This window comes from Lolium rigidum, chromosome 7 (genome assembly GCF_022539505.1).
Source record: "Lolium rigidum isolate FL_2022 chromosome 7, APGP_CSIRO_Lrig_0.1, whole genome shotgun sequence".
NCBI classification, from domain to species: domain Eukaryota; kingdom Viridiplantae; phylum Streptophyta; class Magnoliopsida; order Poales; family Poaceae; genus Lolium; species Lolium rigidum.
The window spans coordinates 173,722,489-173,742,073 of NC_061514.1; the positions used below are offsets into that span (position 1 = coordinate 173,722,489).

The 19,585-nt window shown below is 45.3% G+C and overlaps 2 protein-coding genes across 2 annotated transcripts; both read right to left on the minus strand.

The window, feature by feature from the left end:
* Positions 1 to 579: 579 nt before the first annotated feature.
* Positions 580 to 3,752, minus strand: LOC124678453 (RNA-binding protein L-like). The gene is made up of 7 exons (XM_047214345.1): positions 3,514 to 3,752; positions 2,601 to 3,048; positions 1,967 to 2,016; positions 1,758 to 1,888; positions 1,415 to 1,511; positions 1,161 to 1,310; positions 580 to 1,045 (listed from the first exon to the last, which is right to left on the minus strand). The coding sequence occupies exons 1-7, from the start codon at positions 3,721 to 3,723 to the stop codon at positions 1,043 to 1,045; spliced, it is 1,089 nt and encodes a 362-aa protein (XP_047070301.1). The 5' UTR covers positions 3,724 to 3,752; the 3' UTR covers positions 580 to 1,042.
* An 8,803-nt stretch (positions 3,753 to 12,555) lies between these two features.
* Positions 12,556 to 15,842, minus strand: LOC124672299 (polyadenylate-binding protein RBP45-like). The gene is made up of 7 exons (XM_047208550.1): positions 15,639 to 15,842; positions 14,725 to 15,163; positions 13,911 to 13,960; positions 13,703 to 13,833; positions 13,379 to 13,475; positions 13,130 to 13,273; positions 12,556 to 13,022 (listed from the first exon to the last, which is right to left on the minus strand). Exons 1-7 carry the CDS (start codon positions 15,840 to 15,842, stop codon positions 13,020 to 13,022), a joined length of 1,068 nt encoding a protein of 355 aa, XP_047064506.1. The 3' UTR covers positions 12,556 to 13,019.
* Between the last annotated feature and the right edge of the window lie 3,743 nt (positions 15,843 to 19,585).

The window sequence follows — 19,585 nt, forward strand, 5'->3', positions numbered from 1 at the left end:
GGTTTTGGCACCCGTCTTCTATTTATCATCCGCGACGATGGGGGATGGCATCATCTATAGTAACTGATGTCTGAACCTTTGCTCGACAACAAGATCTCCCGATGTCAATGATGATGTAAATTAAAATTTTGTAGTAGTAGATTCTTCAGAAAAAAAAAGTCCATAGGTATTGGCTCATGCCTATGTGTGTCAACAGTGAGAGGAGCTGCAATGCAAGGCAGCCATGGAAGTCAGAACGACTGAGTGGAGCAGGTGCGTGTGCATCCCAACTTTCCACACGTTGTTGTTGTTGATTGAGTGGTCGAGGTGAGTGTGCATGTGCATCCCAGCCTTCCGTTCCCACACTTATGAACGGCAAAGTTTTGGAGAAGCACCTGTTGCACAGATACCATCAAGGATGGCGCCAACGCCTACACCACAGATAGTGCAAATATAGCGCAATTAAAAGCAACAAGGTTGCATAAAACTCTAATTAACCAGGATCCCCAGCATCTGAACAGAGATCAGCACACAGCAGTGCAAATCTGTGATTCCATTTCATAGCGCAGGAGGAGCGAGCCAACAAGCACAACCACAGACTTAAGGGTTACCGCAATGGGATCTTATGAAGGTTAAAGAGTAGCATTGCATCTGTACCACCTTTGGTTTAGAGTTCAGAAAGTCTCGGTGAATGCCCATACTAATAGCTAAAATGAGTTATCTCTGTTTCTCCACCAAAACTACAGGATGAGTTATCTCAGTTTTAAACCAAAACCTGCCGTTTCAGGCGTCTACGGAACTTGCATTTGCATGACGGTGCACATCTCTTGATGCGCAACCAAAGGAAAAGAACAGCAGCAGCAGATACAGCTATTTCCGAAAGAGAAAATCCGGAGACCGAAACTGTTGTTCCAGGCATCTCAAGGAACTTGCGTGACCATGCAGAACCAAAGGAGAAACACAGCACCAAAAAAAAAGGTATTTCCAGAAAAAGTTCTCTTGGGTTTATCTTGCAAGAATTCCACCGCACTTTGTGACTGTGAAGTTCCCTGCGCTGCCATCCTCACTGCACAAAGGCAGAATTCATTTATTGTAGCTAGGTATTTACAGAAAGTAAAAAAAAAACTTAGAAGGAAAAACAGCTCTCCCTGTCCCTGGTCCTCATCAGAAATGAAACCTACCTGTACTGGGGTCTGTTGTGGTTGCTTATGTTGGTTATATGCATTCCCTCCATGGCCTTTGTAACCATGCATGTTAGGATCCCCAGGACAGTAACCATTATCAGGACCCAAACCTTGGGGATGTCCATGGTACTCATCATTCACTTCATCCTGCTCATGTTTGGGATGTAGAAGTATGCTTGTCAACAAAGAAAACTCGGAACGATCTGGCAATCAACTCAGAAAGTAGAAGACAAACAAGAGACAAAAACTACCTTCTTGTTAGAAGGAGGGCGAGCCCAGAAAATCCTCATGGTGTTATCTCCCAGCTGGCTTCCATCTAGAATTCTTAGAGCCTCCTCAGCTGACGCCCTGCACATGATGAAGAAGTCATATTTCAGTCTATTCCAGGGAAGAACTGGGATACTTTAGAGAGGTATGGCAGACCAATTAAAGATATGCACAGTTCCATATTCTTGCACAGGGTGGATGTAAATTACAATGTGAATAAATGAATTCGGTCTCAACATCTGAACGACATAATAATTTGACAGGTGAGTTAAAATGAGTCTTGGCAACAATATACTGAACAAACATTGTGATGACTAAACCAAATACCTGCTCGTATATGTGATGAAGCCACAGCATTTCCCCTCTATTAGCATGGTATTAGTAATCTCTCCATAAGGACTAAAGGCTTTCTTTAGATCCTCAGCAGTCACGCTTAAATCAAGACCACGAACAAATAGCTGCAAGCCATTACACATCCTGAGATTAAATGTCCATACATATGACTTCTTTTAAGAGGTATAAGACCATGTACTCACCCTTTTATTGTCCCAATTGCCATCAGAATCCGTCCCTTGCGTACGAGAACCTGAAAGAACGAAGTATGTAGTTATAAACTATTGATGTTGACATTGCTAAATATTGTGTGGTATAATGGACAATTGGATATGACAAATACTAGACATATATCAACTTGTGATCCATCAGGACAGAGAATTAACCCACCACTAGTCATAGATTAGCGCACTCAAGTGAGCAAACATTAGAGGATGTATACCCAGGCACACTAGCTACTTCAACACACTGAATACAGCACTGAGATAATCAACACATGTTTTACGATAGAGAAAGACCACGATAGGCTCATGCAGCTAAATCACAAAAACTTGCAGGTGAAAAAATGTGTGTAACATGCAACTTGAAATGCATCAAAGAATACATCACCTACAGCAATGCAGCAAGGTTATGTGAACTGGGACATAGAAATGCATATATCGTACTAGTGGACTAGAAGTCCAGGGGGCAAGGAGAGCCTAATACAAGGACTGGATGAGGGGAGGGTACACTCGACACAGCCAAAATGCTGTAAGGAGACATAGAGAGCCGAAAGTCAAAATCAAAGCTGGGTAGCTGCAGAAAATTAATTGCAAACCATTTTGTTGGTGGCCATACCAGTAGCAGCTCTGATACGCATAGGCCTGGTAGAACAGTAGGCTCCATCCATTTCGGTCATCGCTTGTCTGCGTTCATTAACATCTCCGAACACAACAAACCCATAGCCTTTTGAGGGTCCAACAAAACCGTCCCGAATAACAGTTGCCTTGGTAACTGATGGATAGCGATTCTTGAACACATTGTGCAGCATGAAGTCTGTAACATCGTAGGCCAATCCCCCAACATATATGGCATGATCGTCTTCAGCAGGCTTAGCACTAGCAGGCTTCTCTGGAGCAGTGTGCATGACCCAGTTGAGCCTGAAATCCCTGTCAGCATTAGGCATCCTCTGGCCATTGTAGCTGTGGAGGATTTGATCAGCGGTAACATGGTCCGCAAAGTTGAGAAAACCATAGCCCTCTGATTGCCTGGTCTCCTTGTTGCGCTTTATCACTACCGACACGAGCTGCATTGAACGGAAACGGTGAGGAAAACAAGTAAAGGCTTTGAAAAATGGCAAATTTCTCTACTACTACTAATTGACTGATAAGAGGAGGAGAATGACAAATATATAGCCGGATTTAGGGAACTGAAATGCAGATACAGGAAGGAGCTAAAAGTACCAAATGTGTGCAGTTCACTGAAACTAGAGCACATACGAGACATACATAACGGAAAACTGAACGTAGTCAGTGAGACCATATCCTACATCCAATTTCTATAAAAAAAACGCGAGGCCATATCCTAATCAAGTAAACGATCTGGTGGGCACCGAAGCTGCAAGCTAGTGGTGCCAGTAAACAATACGGTGCACATATTAATCTCGAATTGATTAAAGGGAATCAATTGGGCAACACATATCAAGGGCACACGCACGCACATATGAAGTAAGTTAGCGGGTAGGAGGACGAGGGGCATGGGATGGGATCACCTCGGGCGAGCGGGTGAAGCAGCTGTAGAGGTAGTTCTCGTCCATCCAGTCGAGAAGCCCGCCGATCCAGAGTGACCTCGGCCCGAATCCGACGGACCCGGCTCCGGTTTCGTCCTCCGCGGCCGGCGCCGCCTGCTCCTTCTGTGGCGGCGGGCCGTGGTAGTGGTAGGGCGGAGCCATGGCCCAGTTCGACGACGACGATGGAGCCATGGCCGCGGAAGGGACGGCGGGAGCAAACCCTAGCAATCGAATGGATTCCAGTCGACGGCGAGAGGAGGGGGAGGGAAGGAAAAAGGTGCTGCGGCTGCAAGCAGAGCTGCAGAGGTAAAGTTGGGGTTTAAAGAGGGGTGCACGCATTCCAAATAGGTGGTGGAACCGGTCCACCGGGTTTTCTTTTTACCTAAGGCCACCCACATATTCGAAGGAAATACTACCTCCGATTCAACAAATAAGGTGTCCTCGTTTTACGTATTTTTTGTTTGACTAAGAATTACTTTAAATATATAAATATTGTTTGTATGAAGTTAACATTATTACAAAGTGTTTTTCAATACGAATCCAACGATACTAATTATATATAATATAACCAAGATTTTGTTGCTCAATTTATATGATCAAAGTTCGTCTTAGAATATGTGTGCGCCTTATTTCTTGGGACGGAGGTAGTAGCACCTAACACCACATGTTGGTGACTTTTTCTGATTTTTTGATTGCTAATCAAGCACACCGCTTGATACATGTTGGTGACTCTTTTTTTGCAAGAACTACAGCACGGAGGTGCCGTTTTGGCTCATAGGAGCAAATGCTTTTATTATACAAAATAATTAAAAAATAATTTTAAAAATGTCAGAAAATTTTGACATAAATTTTTTGGTGTATATCGTGATATTCTATGTTAGTGCACATGTTTTCATGGAGAAACAACATTTTACGTGGTGTGTACAAAAAAGACAAAAATATGTTCTGTACGTAGTCGTGTTATAGCATCAAAATTTGTCTTTTTTACAGGAGCCACAATTTTTTTATTTTTTTCTGAAAACTTGTGTACTAACATAAAATGTGTAGATGTACATAAAAAATTACTTTAGAATTTTTGACACTTCGAAGTGCAAATTCACGGAGCAAATGCTCCTATGAGCCAAAATGAATATCCCCTACAACATGCGTTTGTTTTTCATAGAACACCGTATTTTGATGTAATCACTTGAACCAGTTAACCAGTCTAGCCCGTTGTCACGAAGCCTAACGTGGTATTTTCTCTCCTTATTCAACCAAACTGGTATGTACAGATCAACTCGACCCGATACCAATCTCACCGAGCCTCCACGGCCCAAAGACCGCCAGCCTGGCTTGCACACATGTCGAGCCGAGAGAGCTCTCGCGGATCGCATGACTCGTTCTACCTGGCGAAGGTGAATGGTCCTTAGGCGGGTCACCCTGGCGGGAGCGAGCTCATCATGCTCCACCGGCTCCGTCCATGTCGCGCGGGGGTGTGTCGGTTGTGTTGCGTTGTCCTCGACTCGCACATCCCTATCAGAGAGCTCGCCATCCTCAGGTCGATGCTGCTTTGTGATGTTAGGATGGAGACAAGCATGAGAGCTCCCTGCGCCTTACCGCCTCGGCTGTATTGCACTAGATTCGTGAGGCGAACATGTCACTGCTTTCGATTGCTCGAGACGTCCTCTCATAGTCCTACTGCGACCTGGACAGGAAGAAGCCTGTTGACAGCACGACATGGTCTCTTGTTCATCGAGTTCGTCGGAGGGGTGAGCAACTACTCCACCACCGCGGACGAGCAGTCAGTGCATATGAAGCTGGCAAGGCACTGACCATCGATTTCCCCGGCCCCAATGTCGGTCCCATCCCCACTACTAGTGTGGCACCTCACGTGTTGATGTTGCCGATCACCAGGGACAGTGGTGAAGGGTGGCCGCCTCCGCTTCGTATCTGGACGAACCGATCCAAACATACAAGTTCAGTCAACAATGAAGATTATTTTCCACTTTTTACCCTGTAATTATGCATTTGTGATACATATTACCCCGTTTAGTGGAACTTCTACCAAAATATCACATTAAGGAGATTTTTAACACGGTTTAAACCTAATTTATTATTTTACTTATTATTGTTAGATAGAATAGGTATCATACGTCGATATGGAGTGATAAAATATGTAAATATAGAAGGGCCTTATGGACGATTTATGCCCAAACTTTTTTAATCCATATGTTCCCTTCATCACTAAGGTTTTGATATTTTTGGACCCCGATCATCACCTAACACCTTGCCCAATGAACACACACAAAAAAAGGGTACAAAGCCTTTAAAATGGGTAATCTACATAAATTTTCACTCGGCAGGGTAATTACTGTCACAAATACAAACTATAGGGTAAAAAGTGGAATTCACTCAAGCTTTAAATATGGGTTATGTGTTTTGTGCAAGTGATTACAACAAAATGTGGTGTACTGTGCCACCCATGTTGTTGTTCCGTGCAAAAATGTCACCAACATGTGCTGCTATCCGCTATTTCCTCATATATTTGGTACATCCACAACATCAAGTCGGGTACCTCCACAACAACCGCACAGCAAGCAACACGAGTACATGGCAATTGCACATTTGAACCGAAAATCATTTGTTTCATCCTACTCATGCCCTCATCCTCGCGTGTAGCATCCTAACCTCACCCAACACCGTGTCCTGCAGCTCTCTGTCCCTTTGTCTAACCAATACCCTTCAGGTCTGCAGAAATATACAAATTTTGAATATGGCATGAGATGAAATGCTTAACATTGATCCTTCTATAGCTAGTTTATTCCAAATGTTCCAGAGCATCCAACTCTAGGCCACAAAGGTAAACCAAGAAAATCTCTGAAAGAGCCCCGACAAACCCTAGACAATGGCGATGAAGTCCCTAGCCCCTGATGGGTTCTAGGTACACGACATGAATTCCCTAACTCCTGCCCACATGACTTTAGCCAGATGGCACTTGAAGAAAATATGGTTGCGGTCCTTAAACTCTCCGTAGAGAGCATAGCTCCCATCCGAGGGGCCATTCCTCTTGGACAGTTGCTCCCTAGATGGAAGCCTCCCCCTTGTGACAGTTTACGGTACTACAAGTTCGTTGAATAGCCGCTCGAGGCTAGTAAGGCCCAAGATACCTTATCCTCGCTCAGCGAGCCTAGGTTAAGATTGCATATCTAACACATGTTGTCCCATTTGATGTATGTAAAATGCATGCATGAAATTGTAGTTTGTTGACACATATTCCCACATATTTGCAACATATATGATGTTATATCCATGTTTTATATTGATTTTTGAGGATTTGCCATGGATCCCCTTTATTTTGGTTATAACCCTCCAAGATAGAAAACCTATTTTGTGTATTTTAGCTTTAAGGGACCTAAACGAAGTCAAACAGAGCTAGGATTCTAGGGATGTTAATATTTCATCAAGAGGAGCATCTTGAGAACTTGGACCTCATGATAAGGGCCAAGAGGGCCAAGAGAGGCCAGGTGGCGCGCCTAGTTGGGGTGGGCGCGCCACCCATGCTCTTTTCTTCCTCGGTCGTCCGATTCACTTGATTCTTTCGCTCACGGACTCCATCTGACCTAACAACCTCTATATAAAGGACATCTCGATGCTTCCTCAAGGAGAGCGCCGCAGAAACACCGAAACACCAAAATAGAGCCAAAACCAGCGAAGATTGGAGGGGGAAACTCCGCTGGAGCCGCCGCCGGAGGGATCTCTGCCTTCTCCAACGTCTCCACATCATCACCATGATGAAGAGGGAGTAGTCCACTTCTGGACTATGGGTTTGTGGTAGTAGCTTGATCTATTTCTCTCTTATCCTTCATAGATCTAGTACCATATGAGCTGCCCAACATAATTAAAGTCATATATTTAATTCGTATGTGGTGGATCTTTATTCTATGATTTTATATATGAGATTGAAACCTATTATGTGTAAGATGTATTAATAGAGGCATATCATGTACTTTGCTATTAAGTATTTGTTCTGATCCAACTTGTATGCAAGAGAATGTGTGGGGAGAAGTGTGTATTAGATGGAGTAGCATGTTGGAGTGATTGAATAGTGACAACAAATTCAAGATCCATTGTGGTATTTACCTTTCTTTTGTTGCCTTACTAGGGATAAAGTGAATTCATGTGCTATAATTATCATGTGACAGCTTGATAATCCTGTTTGGTAAAGGTAGCATATTTGTGATTCAAACATTATGTCAAATTACGCAAGGCTATACTCTGTTGATTCTTAATTCAAGATTTCTTGGAGTTTTCCATTTCTTGAGGAGTATAAGAGAGATGTGCTGCATCATGTCTACGTTAGGACATGATGCCCATATGAATATTTATCAAACACATGTTTAAGTTCCATCAATATTATGTCTTTGATAAATTGTTTGTGTCCACTACAACCTAAAAAGAAAGTAGACAGGTGAACCCATAAACCCCGGTCCATTTTAAACCATTAAAACACATTTCCAATACAACTATCACACTTTATTTTTTTTGCCATTTATTATTTTTAAAATACAAAAATACTTTTCTCACTTGCAAGCACATAAAACCCAAAAATAACCATCTTTTTATTGCCTTTATCTTGCTTTCTTAGTTTGCTTGCTTTACTTTATTTTTTTTATACTTATATTTCATATTACTAATACGAAACCTTGTGCTTGACAACCACACGGTGAAGTTGGGGACACAAGGCAAAAAATTGCTTTGCAGGTTGCTAGAAGAGGAAGAAGAATAAGAAATAACCCCTTACCAATTCCTCGAGTGTTCGATATAAACCCTCGAATCACCCTTGTGGGGAAAAGAGGTTTACTACAACACTCTCCACTTGGAGTCCCAACGAGTTGGTGCACACAGAGTTGTTGTCATCAAGAACATTTTCTGGCATCGTTGCTGGAGAATTGAAGGGCTACGTACATCATAGTGGTTGATGCGTACTTCCACTGCAACTGCTAGAACATTTTCTGGCGTCGTCAACACCAACTTTGTGCTTGGTTGGGATTTTGCGGCAGCCACGCGGTGTTGCGTCGAAGCTGCCTCAGTTTTTTTGTACCACCAACCAGGTATAGGATACCTGTTGGAGACACTTTTTTTCCCCAAAATACCCTATAAATCAGTTTTTTTGGGGAACTAGGCCTATTTTACATATTTGAGTATTAGAGATGATATAAGTAAGCTTACCATTAGAAGGTAAAACCATCTTCAACGACACCACGCTGCAGGCTTATGTCCAAAAGGCCGCCTATTTGTAAACTGGAGGGAATTTTTCCTTTGTTTTAAAGTGCTCGCCTTTTAAGACTTTGACACAGTTAACATGCTCCCAAATACATGTTCTTGATGGAACGGGTGAATTTTTTTGCCTCGGGATAAACACACACACACATGATAACAACAGTGTATTCATGGCTACCAAGCTAGGCAGCGAATCAACGCGACGGGCTGGATATTGGCGGAATTTCACTTAATATCTTACGTCCGTGATTGGTTGTCTAGGCCTTTTTTGGAACTCCTAGACGCATGTTCCTAAGGTGTATAGTCACACGGAACGGTACAAAAGACATATTGTTTCATTCATTTGGTAACAAAAACAAGTGATGTTTGTTTGCCAACAAAGTTGCCAAATGGATGTTGACAATGAGATATGCTCACCACAAAAATGGTGATCTTAACATACCACAAGCATAGCACAACCACAACACAAAGATATCACAACCCCATTGCACAGCCATAGTCGCACAACTGCATAGGTACTGAAGTTGAGCACATGTGCATCCAATGCACCCTAAATGCAATTTACGCGGGGAACACTCCTCTGACGCACAAAAAAAAGGTTCAAACAACAACCCATCAAACTAAACAACCACCGAAACAACCATACTTACATAGTCATGCCATGTCGTTTGCAGGCCATGAACAACATTAACCCTCTCATGAGCGTCCTATTGAATCCATCAATCAACAGCTTAAAGACATCGATGCCTTTTTCATGCAACATTGTCTTCTCGGCGAACTTCTTCTAGCCTCTCATGAAGTTCATTGATAGCTCCAATTTCGATGATTTTTACTACAGATTTTCCATCGCTTATCTATTGGTTTCATTGGGTTTCCATTGGATTTTGTGTGTCAACTAACGCTAATATCGCAATCCAGGCGAAACCTTGTTTTTAAATTATGTGTTTCAGGAAACCATCATATCTGGAGGATCTGAGGATATTTATGGGCTAATTACAACGAAATAAAGATATTTTCTTTTGTGGCCAAATCCATCATGGCGACCCAGGGGCTTTAACGGGCATCGGTACGGGCGGAGGTGACCGTACCACCCACCCGTACTGGCTTGCGCCGCTTTCGTCTTATCAAACCAAACCCTTTCTGTGAAGGCAACACGACGAAAAACATAACACAACAGCCCTCATTCGCACCAGAACATAGGAGATCGGATCTGAAGAAGGAGAAGACCATCCTTGACTCCAGCGAAGATCAATCTCATCGAGATCATCACCTCATCCACTACACCCCACATCTACTGAGAGAGAGAGAGAGAGAGAGAGATTCATACTTGTAAGATTAGGGATTGAAACCTCTATTTCATCTTGGTTTGTATTTGATTTGATCTTCACCTATTGTGCCACTTGTACCGAGAGAGAGAGAGAGAGAGAGAGAGAGAGAGAGAGAGAGATTCATACTTGTAAGATAGGGATTGAAACCTCTATTTCATCTTGGTCTGTATTTGATTTGATCTCCACCTATTGTGGCTTGCTACGGTAATATCAAGATGAATTCCATTTACTTTGATATGATAGCATTATGTTATTCTCCTCACATGTGTGAGTAGATCCCATTGGTGTGGGAGATGTAGGGGATTGGTGAGATGTGATGTGCCAATTTTATTCCATCTATTTGTGAATTTATGTTTATGATTATTATATATATATATATGAGTATGAATGTTTATGTGCACCTAATGTTGTTATCTAATTTAAGGACTCAGATAGCATGATCTCAAGAACTCTTAAACAGGAACTTGTTTGCTAGTGAATCGGCGACCCCCGAGTGACACGGCCGATATCAAAGAGGATCTAGCAAATTAGCAATACCCGAGGAATCACAAGGAACCACCGATCTTAAAGCTTTACTCCGTTCTAACCACCTTAATAGATGTGCTGGCCATGACTTTGGTAATAGGCAGAAGGATTATTGGAGGAAGATGAAATCTACCAAGAGGAGTCTTTCTCACTTATGGGTTGCTTGCCTTCTCAGATATAAATAAGAAGATTCATATTCAGTTATCACATTTATTCCACCAGGCACATTCAGTATCGTCATGAACCGAATCACCCCGCGCCTATCTTTCCACCTGCAGAAACCCGTTTATTTCTTATTAGCTGTTTACTTTTATGCACTTTACTTTATTGCATTATCAATATTCCAAAATCCTATCATTTACACTCACCACTTTCCATTTTAATTCTTGCAGTCAATTCACCTAAGACTTGTGACACCTTGGGTGTGACACCCGAGCGTGCTTTGTGCCCCAAGCTCGTCATCGCCTCCCCGTGCCGCTAGATGGCGTATCGGCCCTTTGCTCGCAATACAAGTTCACCAGGATGTTGTCCCCTGCTCCGAGGAAGGAGGGACATAGGTCTACACGGTCGCGTCCTAGCCCTATTCAATTTTAAAACTCACATATGTCAAGACATGGCGGATATGGTTCCGAGGCATGGTGAATACTGGCAAGGTCGTGCATTTTGCGCGCACGTTCATGACGCAGTGATCACTGGCATTGCCATGCATGGGCATGTGAATGAGCGGTGTGGCGTGGTGGCGTGGTTATCACCACGCCTCTAATGTATGCGCCCACCGCTCATTCGCATGCTCGTACACAGCAATGTTGGTGATCACCGCGCCACAACTATGCACGGAGAGCGACCCATCGCATGCAGTCGTGCATGTCAATGCCGGTGATCAGCCTACCGGATCTACGTAAAATCCTACAGATCTACGCTTGAATCGATGTATTAGCGCGAAATTAAACGGATCTACGAACCCCATGAAAAACCGTAACCGCCCAAATCAGGTATGGGATTAGAGTATTCATAGCGGGAGGGGGAACCACTGGTGGAGGTGTCACCGACGCTGGAGTAGGAGTTGTTGGCCACGCTGGAGTAGAAGGTGAAGGCATGTGCGGTGCCGGAGCAACGGGCTCTGGGGGCGCGCCATACAAGCAACGAAGGAGGGCGGGCACGGGGACGGGGGGGGGGGGGGCTAAGGAGGGAAGCGGTTGCATGTCTCTGCACTGGGTCAAACCCCGATAGATGAGTTATCTCCCGGCTGCCACCTATCGTCGTGCATTGATCTCCGTCCAACGGCAAGGATTGATGTCTGGCGGACGACCGAATCTACCCATCTGCAGCCTCACAAATCCCCCCCCCACCCTCGTCGGTGCGCGTGGCCACATGCTTGCGGACGGCGAGGGGCAATTGACAGCGGGCACCTCGGCCAAGTCAATCGGTGCCACCGAGCTTCGCAGGTTTGTGCTTCGTAGTCCTGCACGGGGCGGGCGCTTGACGCAACCCTCAGGGAGGGGATCTTGCTCGCCAACAACATCAGAGGAGGAGGCGATGCATGTAGGAGGCAGTTGATGGGATGTTAAATAAAAACGTAACGTTGCAGTGGAACGGTGACTGAGCGAGAGGACTGGGGCAGGGGAGCTAAGCTGCATCTCGCGCTTCTCCACAAGCGCAACGGGTGGAGACTTTCGATGCAAAACTTTGCTCTCCCATGCCTGCGGAAACTTTGGGCTGTCCCTCTAAGCATGGCCACGGCCTTCTTTGACGCGCGTGCTGGGCATAACATGGGTGTGAGCGGCCATCAAAGATGACGCCGACATCCACACATACTCCAAATCATATCACTGGTATCATCATCTCAAACCACCATCAGCTTCAGCAGTGCAAGCAGTGGTCCTAAATCATAGCACTGTGCCGAGCGGTTTAGTGAACACATCACAGCCTAAATATTTACCCAAATGTAAGCTCAAAAAGTGTTAAGAGTGCATTTGTACAACCTCCGGTTTACAAGTTCGGAGGCTTCCTAGTCATGAACTCTGGATCCTTCTGAACAAGTTAAAATGGGTTACCTTTGTTTTCGCGTCAAAACTGTAAAATGACTGAAATGTGTTTTCCCCCAAACCATCGTCCATGCATCTCAAGGAACTCGTGTGACAGGTGCACAACCCTAAGAGCCTGCTTGGAATGGTTGTAATCATTGCGCAAAGAGAAAAATCTACTAACCAAAACTATCATTCTGGGCATTCTGAACAAACTTGTGTGTGGTGCACAGTTGCGACGTGCAACGAATGAAACATGGCAACACAGACGGTTTACTTCCAAGAAACGTCCTCTTGAGTTTCTCACAAGAATTCCGCCGCACCTGGACTGACATTCCCGCCGCTGGTGTTCTCACTGCAGAAGGGAAGACCTCACTTATTGGAGCTGGGTATTTACAGAAACAAAACTAGAATGGGAAAGAAAAATAATGGCTGCCTCTGGTCCTCATGAAAAATGCCTACCTGTACCATGGTCTGCTGTGGTTGCTGCTGTTGGTAATGTGCATATCCGTGGTGGAAACTGTACATGTTAGGATCCTTATTACACCAGCCAATGACAGGACCAGAGTCTTGAGGTTGTCCATGGTACTCACCATTCCATTGATCCTGCTCATATTTGTGATAGAAGAGTATGCATGTCAGCGAATAAAACTCGCAACAATCTGGACAGAAAAACTAGAAAACAGAAGACAAAGAAGAGGCAAAAGCTACCTGCTGGTTAGCAACACAATGACCCCAGCTAACCCTTATGTTTTTATCTCCCAGCTTGCTTCCATTCAGAATTCTCATAGCCTCCTCAGCTGATGCCCTGCACAGGTATAGAAGTCATTCAGTATATTTGTGTCAATAAATGGGGTATATTAGGGAGGCTATGGCAGACCAATAAAGATTGGCATGCTGCATCTGCAGTTCTATATTGTTGCACACACACCTACCTAAATATGGCTGGGATAAGAGACACTTGTCATGCCATTGATCGGCTAGTTGGCAACCACAACAATATACTGAACAAAACATAGTGATGACAAACAGTACCTGCTCAAATATGTGACGAAGCCATACTTCTTTCCCGCTATTACCTTTACATCAGTAATCTCTCCATAAGGACTAAAGGCTTCCTTTAGATCCTCATTGGTCACACTTAGATCAAGACGAGCAACAAATAGCTGCAAGCCATGAATACATCCTAAGATTAAACGCCCATACATGTGAATACTTTTATAGGGTACAACCATGTACTTACTCTCGTATTGTGTGAATTGCAATCAGAATCAGCCTCTTGTGTACGGAAATCTGCAAAATGAGACATGAAGTTAGAAACTATTGATGCTGGCATTGCTAGGAATTGTATGGCATAACTGATATGATAATGCTAGCTTTATTATGAATTTCTGATCCATCAGTATTCAGTACATGAGAATTAACCCACCACTAGTCATGGGTTAATGCACTACAATCTGGCAACGTTGTAGGATGTATACCCAGCACTAGCTAGTTCACATCAATATATATTTACTGCTAGAGCATGGAGTTTCAAAAATAAAGAACTGAAACCAGATTTAAGATATTTAATAATGTTCTTACGGTAGACCACATTAGGTTTTTGCAGCAGATTCCGGCCTTGTGCATCTAAATCAGTTCTCTTGCAAGCGAAACAATTTGTGTATCATGCAACTCAATATGCATCAAAGAGTTCATCACGAATGACAATGCACCAGTGTCATGTGAATATGTGAACTGGCACTTAGCAATACATAAAAAATGGGTAGACCAGAAGTCCTGGAAAAAAGGAGAGCATAATAAAAGGACTGGACAAGGGAAGGCTACAATCTAAACAAGACAAAGTGCCATATTATGATAGCATGGCAGCCTGCTCCAGGATAATAAGCATGTTAATTAGCGAACTGGCTCCACTTACATCATAAAATGGAAGGTAACAAAACTAATTCACGTCATGGAGAAATGCTAGTTTTCATCATGTTGCATTGCTTGTATACTATCACATTGCATGGCAGCTAGAAAACTTGAATTATGAACCATTTTGTTGGTGGACATACCGTCCTTGTTGGTAGCAGGACTGACACGCATAGGCTTAGTAGAACAGTATGCCCCGTTCATTTCACTCATTGCTTGTCTGCATTCACTGACATCTCCAAACATAACAAATCCATAGCCTTTTGAGCAACCAGCAATATCATCCCATGCAACTTTTGCACTCTTAACTGATGGATAGCGACTCTTGAACAAATGGTACAACATGAAGTCTTTGACATCGAGGCTCAAATCCCCAGCGTATATGGCACAAACATGGTCAGCATGCTTCCCAGGAGTAGTCCAAGCCCAGTTGAGTGCGAAATCTCTGTCAGTATTAGGCATCTTCTGGCCATGGTAGCTCTGGAGGACTAGATCAGCGGCTTCATGGTCGGCAAAGTTGAGAAAACCAAAACCCTCCGATTGTCCAGTCTCCTTGTTCCGCTTGATCACTACTGACACGAGCTGCATTGAACATAATTATTGAGGTAACAGCGAAAAGAACATGAAAAGGTTGAGATGAATCGCATTAGAAATGAATAATAGAATATTTCTCGGGGTGTTCGATCAGTAAAGGGAGAACATTGGCAAGTGAGGAGCTGTCATTAGAAATGTACATTTCATATTTAGTAGACACCAGAGTGTCACACATAAGGAGAAAATTGAAGGAAGTGGGGATTATATCCTCCATCTTTTTTTCCAAAAAATGTGAGACTGAGACCATATCCCTGCACCCCCACATAGACACTATGCGGTGCCAAGCAATCTAGTGAGCATCAAAGTTGCAATTTAATGGTGCAAGCAGAGAAAAACGTAAACTCTAGTATTAATTAAGAAGAATTAATTGGGCAACACATAGTATATATAGTACGGGCACACATACTCTATGAGATAGTCAAATACTAGATGAGCAGGTGATTAGGAAGAGGGGGCGTGTCACCTCGGGCGAGGAGGTGAAGCAGCTGCGCAGGTAGTCCTCGTCCATCCATTCGAGAAGTCTCCCGATCCGCAGTGAACTCCGGTTGTCTCCTCCGGGCTTGGCGTCGCTTTCGTCCTCCGCGGCCGGCGCCGCCTGCTGCTGCTGCGCCCCGCGGTAGAGGTAGGGCGGCGCGTTGGCCCAGTCCTGCGGAGGCGGAGGCGCCATAGTTGGGAGGAGGGGAGTATCAACCCTAGGAATCGAATCCGTTCCGCTCGACGCGACGGCGAGGAGCAGGCCGCCGCAGGCGGGCCGGAGGCGGAGGGGGGAGCAAACCAGAGCACGATCAGAAACAGGGGTTAGGTTGGGTTTAGGGGTGCACGCAGCTAGCTGGTGGTGGAACCGGTCCACCGGGATGGATATGCACCCATCAGGTTAACAGTTAAACTGTGTATTCCTGTGCATTCACTCCGTTTCGTAATTCTTAGAGCATCTTCCACACCAACAGATGTCTAAAATATGGCGCTATAAAAATCGTTTGCAGCATGGATTCGGATACAGCGTGCGCCCGTCAACGCGAGCTTCACCAGATGGCAGAGGTTCTATTTTGCAGCGCAACTAAAGTAAAAAATAACTCTTCACTGGAGGCTGTAAAATAGAGCTCCACAAACAAGTTTCTTCAACATATACAACAAACAAGATCAAACAGCCATAAATAAATCTGAAAATTTAACTAAATTTCACAACTCTATGATTGTGTGTGCGCAGCCGATGGAGCTCGCAGCGCGGAAGACCGGCGGACCTCCTCGTCGTTGAAGCGCGGAGAGACATTTCAGAGTTGTTTTTCTTAGGGCGGTGGAAAGGATCACGTTGCCAGCTTACAGCGTGCCAGCGCACCAGATATACCGCTTTGGTAACGCAAACTGCTGCGTACATTAAAATATTTACAACGAGACCTATTTGCAGCATCTGCGGGAACGAAAAACATGTCCGACGCTATATATTATTATTTTAACGCAATGGTAGTGTACAGCTGCTGGAGATGCTCCTAGAGCATCTCTAACATGCTTCTAAAACAAGTCTAAAACACGAGGCGCGCGCTAAAATAATTTTACTAGCGTTTGTTTTGTGTTTTTTGCTCGTCTGACATGTGACTGTATTACGAGGAGCTCTATATTTTAGCGCGCAAATAGATGTTCTTTATCAGACCCGCAAAATTAGCGCAGACAACAGATTTTGGTGCAAATTTCATTGAGACGTAGATTAGACGGATACAAATGCAATGAGCTAAACTAAAAAAAGGAAAATACAATAATATAAATTAAAAAACATCTAGTCGTCGAACTCATTGTCGGAGTCCGATGAACTTGACGCGGTGGACGAGAATAAATCCGCCTCGTCGATAGTGGTCGGGCCTTCCATTTGCTATAAGATGAACGCCTTGCGCGCTCGCTTAGCTTGCCTAGCCGCCTTACGCTCCGTATGCTGCTGATTGAAGAACTTGTTCTCGTTGATGATGTCCTGAGGGAAGTTCTCGTGCCACACTGCCATGGCGCGCTCGTCTACCGTGGCAATGGCGAGCTGGCGCTAGCGGTGGGGCTGCCTCTTCTCATTGGCGACAAGACAAGGCGTGGTGGAGGCACCAATATCTTCGCTTGGGCGGGGGAGTTAACGTCATGGAAGTTGAGGTCGCGGAGTGAACGCTCTATTTTTTTTTTGAACAGGTAAGGCCCCAAAGGGCCGAGAAGCTCCATTAAACGGTGGGCATAATTACATATAGGACCTTGGCTTGAGTAGTAGTAGCACAAGAGTCCAGGAAAATTACAAGAAGGACCTCAGAAAGAATAAGAAAAAAGCAATCAAGTCCTTCTTCTCCACCGCATCGTTGGTTGAATCTCGGGCCTGAAGGAAGTTGACTACGCCACTTGGTTCAACGCCAGGATGGACCACCGTGCTGAGATTGTAGATCTTCCCCCACAACACTAAGGCCTGAAGGAAGTTGATTCTCCCCGGACCCCGGAGTAGAAACTCCCGAGGTACAGCGAGGCCCCCTTGGCCAAAGATAGCGGCGGCTGAAGTCACCGACGCTTGGGATCCACCGCAGATTGAGCTTCATGGTAACCCAGTGCCCGTTGGAGCTCCGATTCCTGCATCTCCTCCCCACTTGTCTCCCCTCGCCACCTCGACCGTCTAGAGAAAGAAGAGACGAGGGATACAACAAACCAGAAGTCGGAACAGCCCGCACCTTGCTGGTTTGGACGTGCTAAAACCGCAGCACCACCTCCCATCGCCACCATGGCCGGCCGGAGAGGGTGTTGCGGCTCGGTACGCCGTCGCCAGAACAGCCGCTGCTGTGCGAGCCCAGATCCTCCCGCCACCTCGGCTGGCCAGAGAGGGGAACACAACAAAACCAAACTGTACCTGCAAGAGAAGACTCCCAACGATATTGTTCAACTGTGCAGTGGTCTACGCCACCGTTCCCAACTCCGGCCAGGGGAGCTGAGGCAAGGCGAGGAAGAACCCTAGCCTCCAGATCTCGCTGAACCAATCTGGAGCTGCACCTAAACTAAACCAACTACTGGCAACTTGCCAAAACTTAAACCTAATATCTACAGAGTGGAAGCCGGCGCCTCCCCTCCGCCTCCCTCGGTCGGCATCACCGGCGAGGTCAGCTTTGGTTTGGCCCGACGAGGAGAAATCCTCCCTCAGGTACTGTAGCAATGTGAGAGAGGAGGGGGCGGGGGGATGAGAACAGCCGCCCAAGATCTAGCACTTGGAGTGAACGCTCTAGCAGAGAAATAAAACTTAGAGAGTATACGTACCTACATTCTCCTCTTAAATTTTACTCACGCATGTTTTCATGCTTTAGAGCATGTCCACGAGCGATTCAAATAGTCCTCTTGCGATTGAATCGGTCTGTGCGCCGCGCACGTTCCAGCAGGGCGATCCAAACGGGCCGCCCCGTCCGGCGTGATCCATCTGTCCACCAAATTTAGGGAGCTGATGCGTCTGCGGATAGCGCATGTGTTCTCTCGTGTCCGCCCACGTGGACCGAGGCTCGCATGGCAGCGATCCAACGGCTTTTTTCCTCTAGCCATCGATGGAAGTAGGCTGACTCCAAAGTTGCCCACGTCACCCGACACCTGCGCTCCTGACACCTGCGCTCCTGCTCTGGCCGCATCGCTGACTTCTGGGATAGCCGCTAGTCTCCATCAATGTTTTGCCGAAGACTATGTGGGATAGCCGCCAGTCTGCGAAGAAGATGGAGCATGACATCGAAGACCTTGACCGTGAGCATGATGTGGCCGTTGTACATGAAGAGGACGAAGTACCCAACTTCAATGAAGATGGAGTCTTCTACTATGTTTTTATTACTTTCTCATGTAGTTTATTGTATCTCCAAATATGTATGCAATTTAACTTTTTTTTGTATAAAATTACCACAACACTGGATAGAATAGGTGAGCCAATAGACACACTGACCTAATAGATCAGACCGCCACCTAAAATTTTCCGCAGACCGACTCAAACGAAACAAAACGAACTGTTTGGATCACCCAGACGAGATGCCGTTGTCCAATCTGAAGGCACTAAAGTGAGTGCGTCCACTAATCGGCAGCCATCGCTGACTTCCATGGCGATCCTTGTCTGCTGGCTCTCCTTCGTGAAGCATCATCCACATTGGTGCCGCCGGGTAAGGAGGGCGTGGGTCCCACCTGTCAGGGAGACGAAGTAACTGTGAGCAGGATCTAAAACGGACCAGCGGGTGGGGCGAATTGGCGACTGCAGGAATTCATTGCGCTTGCAGTGGTCCCACGCGTCAGTCAGAAGGGAACATGGTGGCAAGGCGTATTGAAGGGCATTGATACTCACATTCAATTCCCAGCACCCCCAAACTCGTATTTCCTCACGTCTACTCCAAGACATGTACCCCAAAAGCTCTCATTTTGGTCAAATCACTCGCAAGTATG

What these genes read in the sequence shown, in the direction of transcription:
- LOC124678453 (XM_047214345.1), bottom strand. Translation starts at nt 3,723, where the DNA reads ATGGCTCCATCGTCGTCGTCGAACTGGGCCATGGCTCCGCCCTACCAC. An exon ending in GCAATTGGGACAATAAAAGG is followed by an intron (nt 1,889 to 1,966) that starts GTGAGTACATGG and finishes AATGGCTTGCAG; the next exon opens with CTATTTGTTCGTGGTCTTGA. An exon ending in TTCATCACATATACGAGCAG is followed by an intron (nt 1,512 to 1,757) that starts GTATTTGGTTTA and finishes CATCATGTGCAG; the next exon opens with GGCGTCAGCTGAGGAGGCTC.
- LOC124672299 (XM_047208550.1), bottom strand. Translation starts at nt 15,842, where the DNA reads ATGGCGCCTCCGCCTCCGCAGGACTGGGCCAACGCGCCGCCCTACCTC. An exon ending in GCTTCACCTCCTCGCCCGAG is followed by an intron (nt 15,164 to 15,638) that starts GTGACACGCCCC and finishes TGTTCAATGCAG; the next exon opens with CTCGTGTCAGTAGTGATCAA. An exon ending in TCCTGCTACCAACAAGGACG is followed by an intron (nt 13,961 to 14,724) that starts GTATGTCCACCA and finishes CTCATTTTGCAG; the next exon opens with ATTTCCGTACACAAGAGGCT.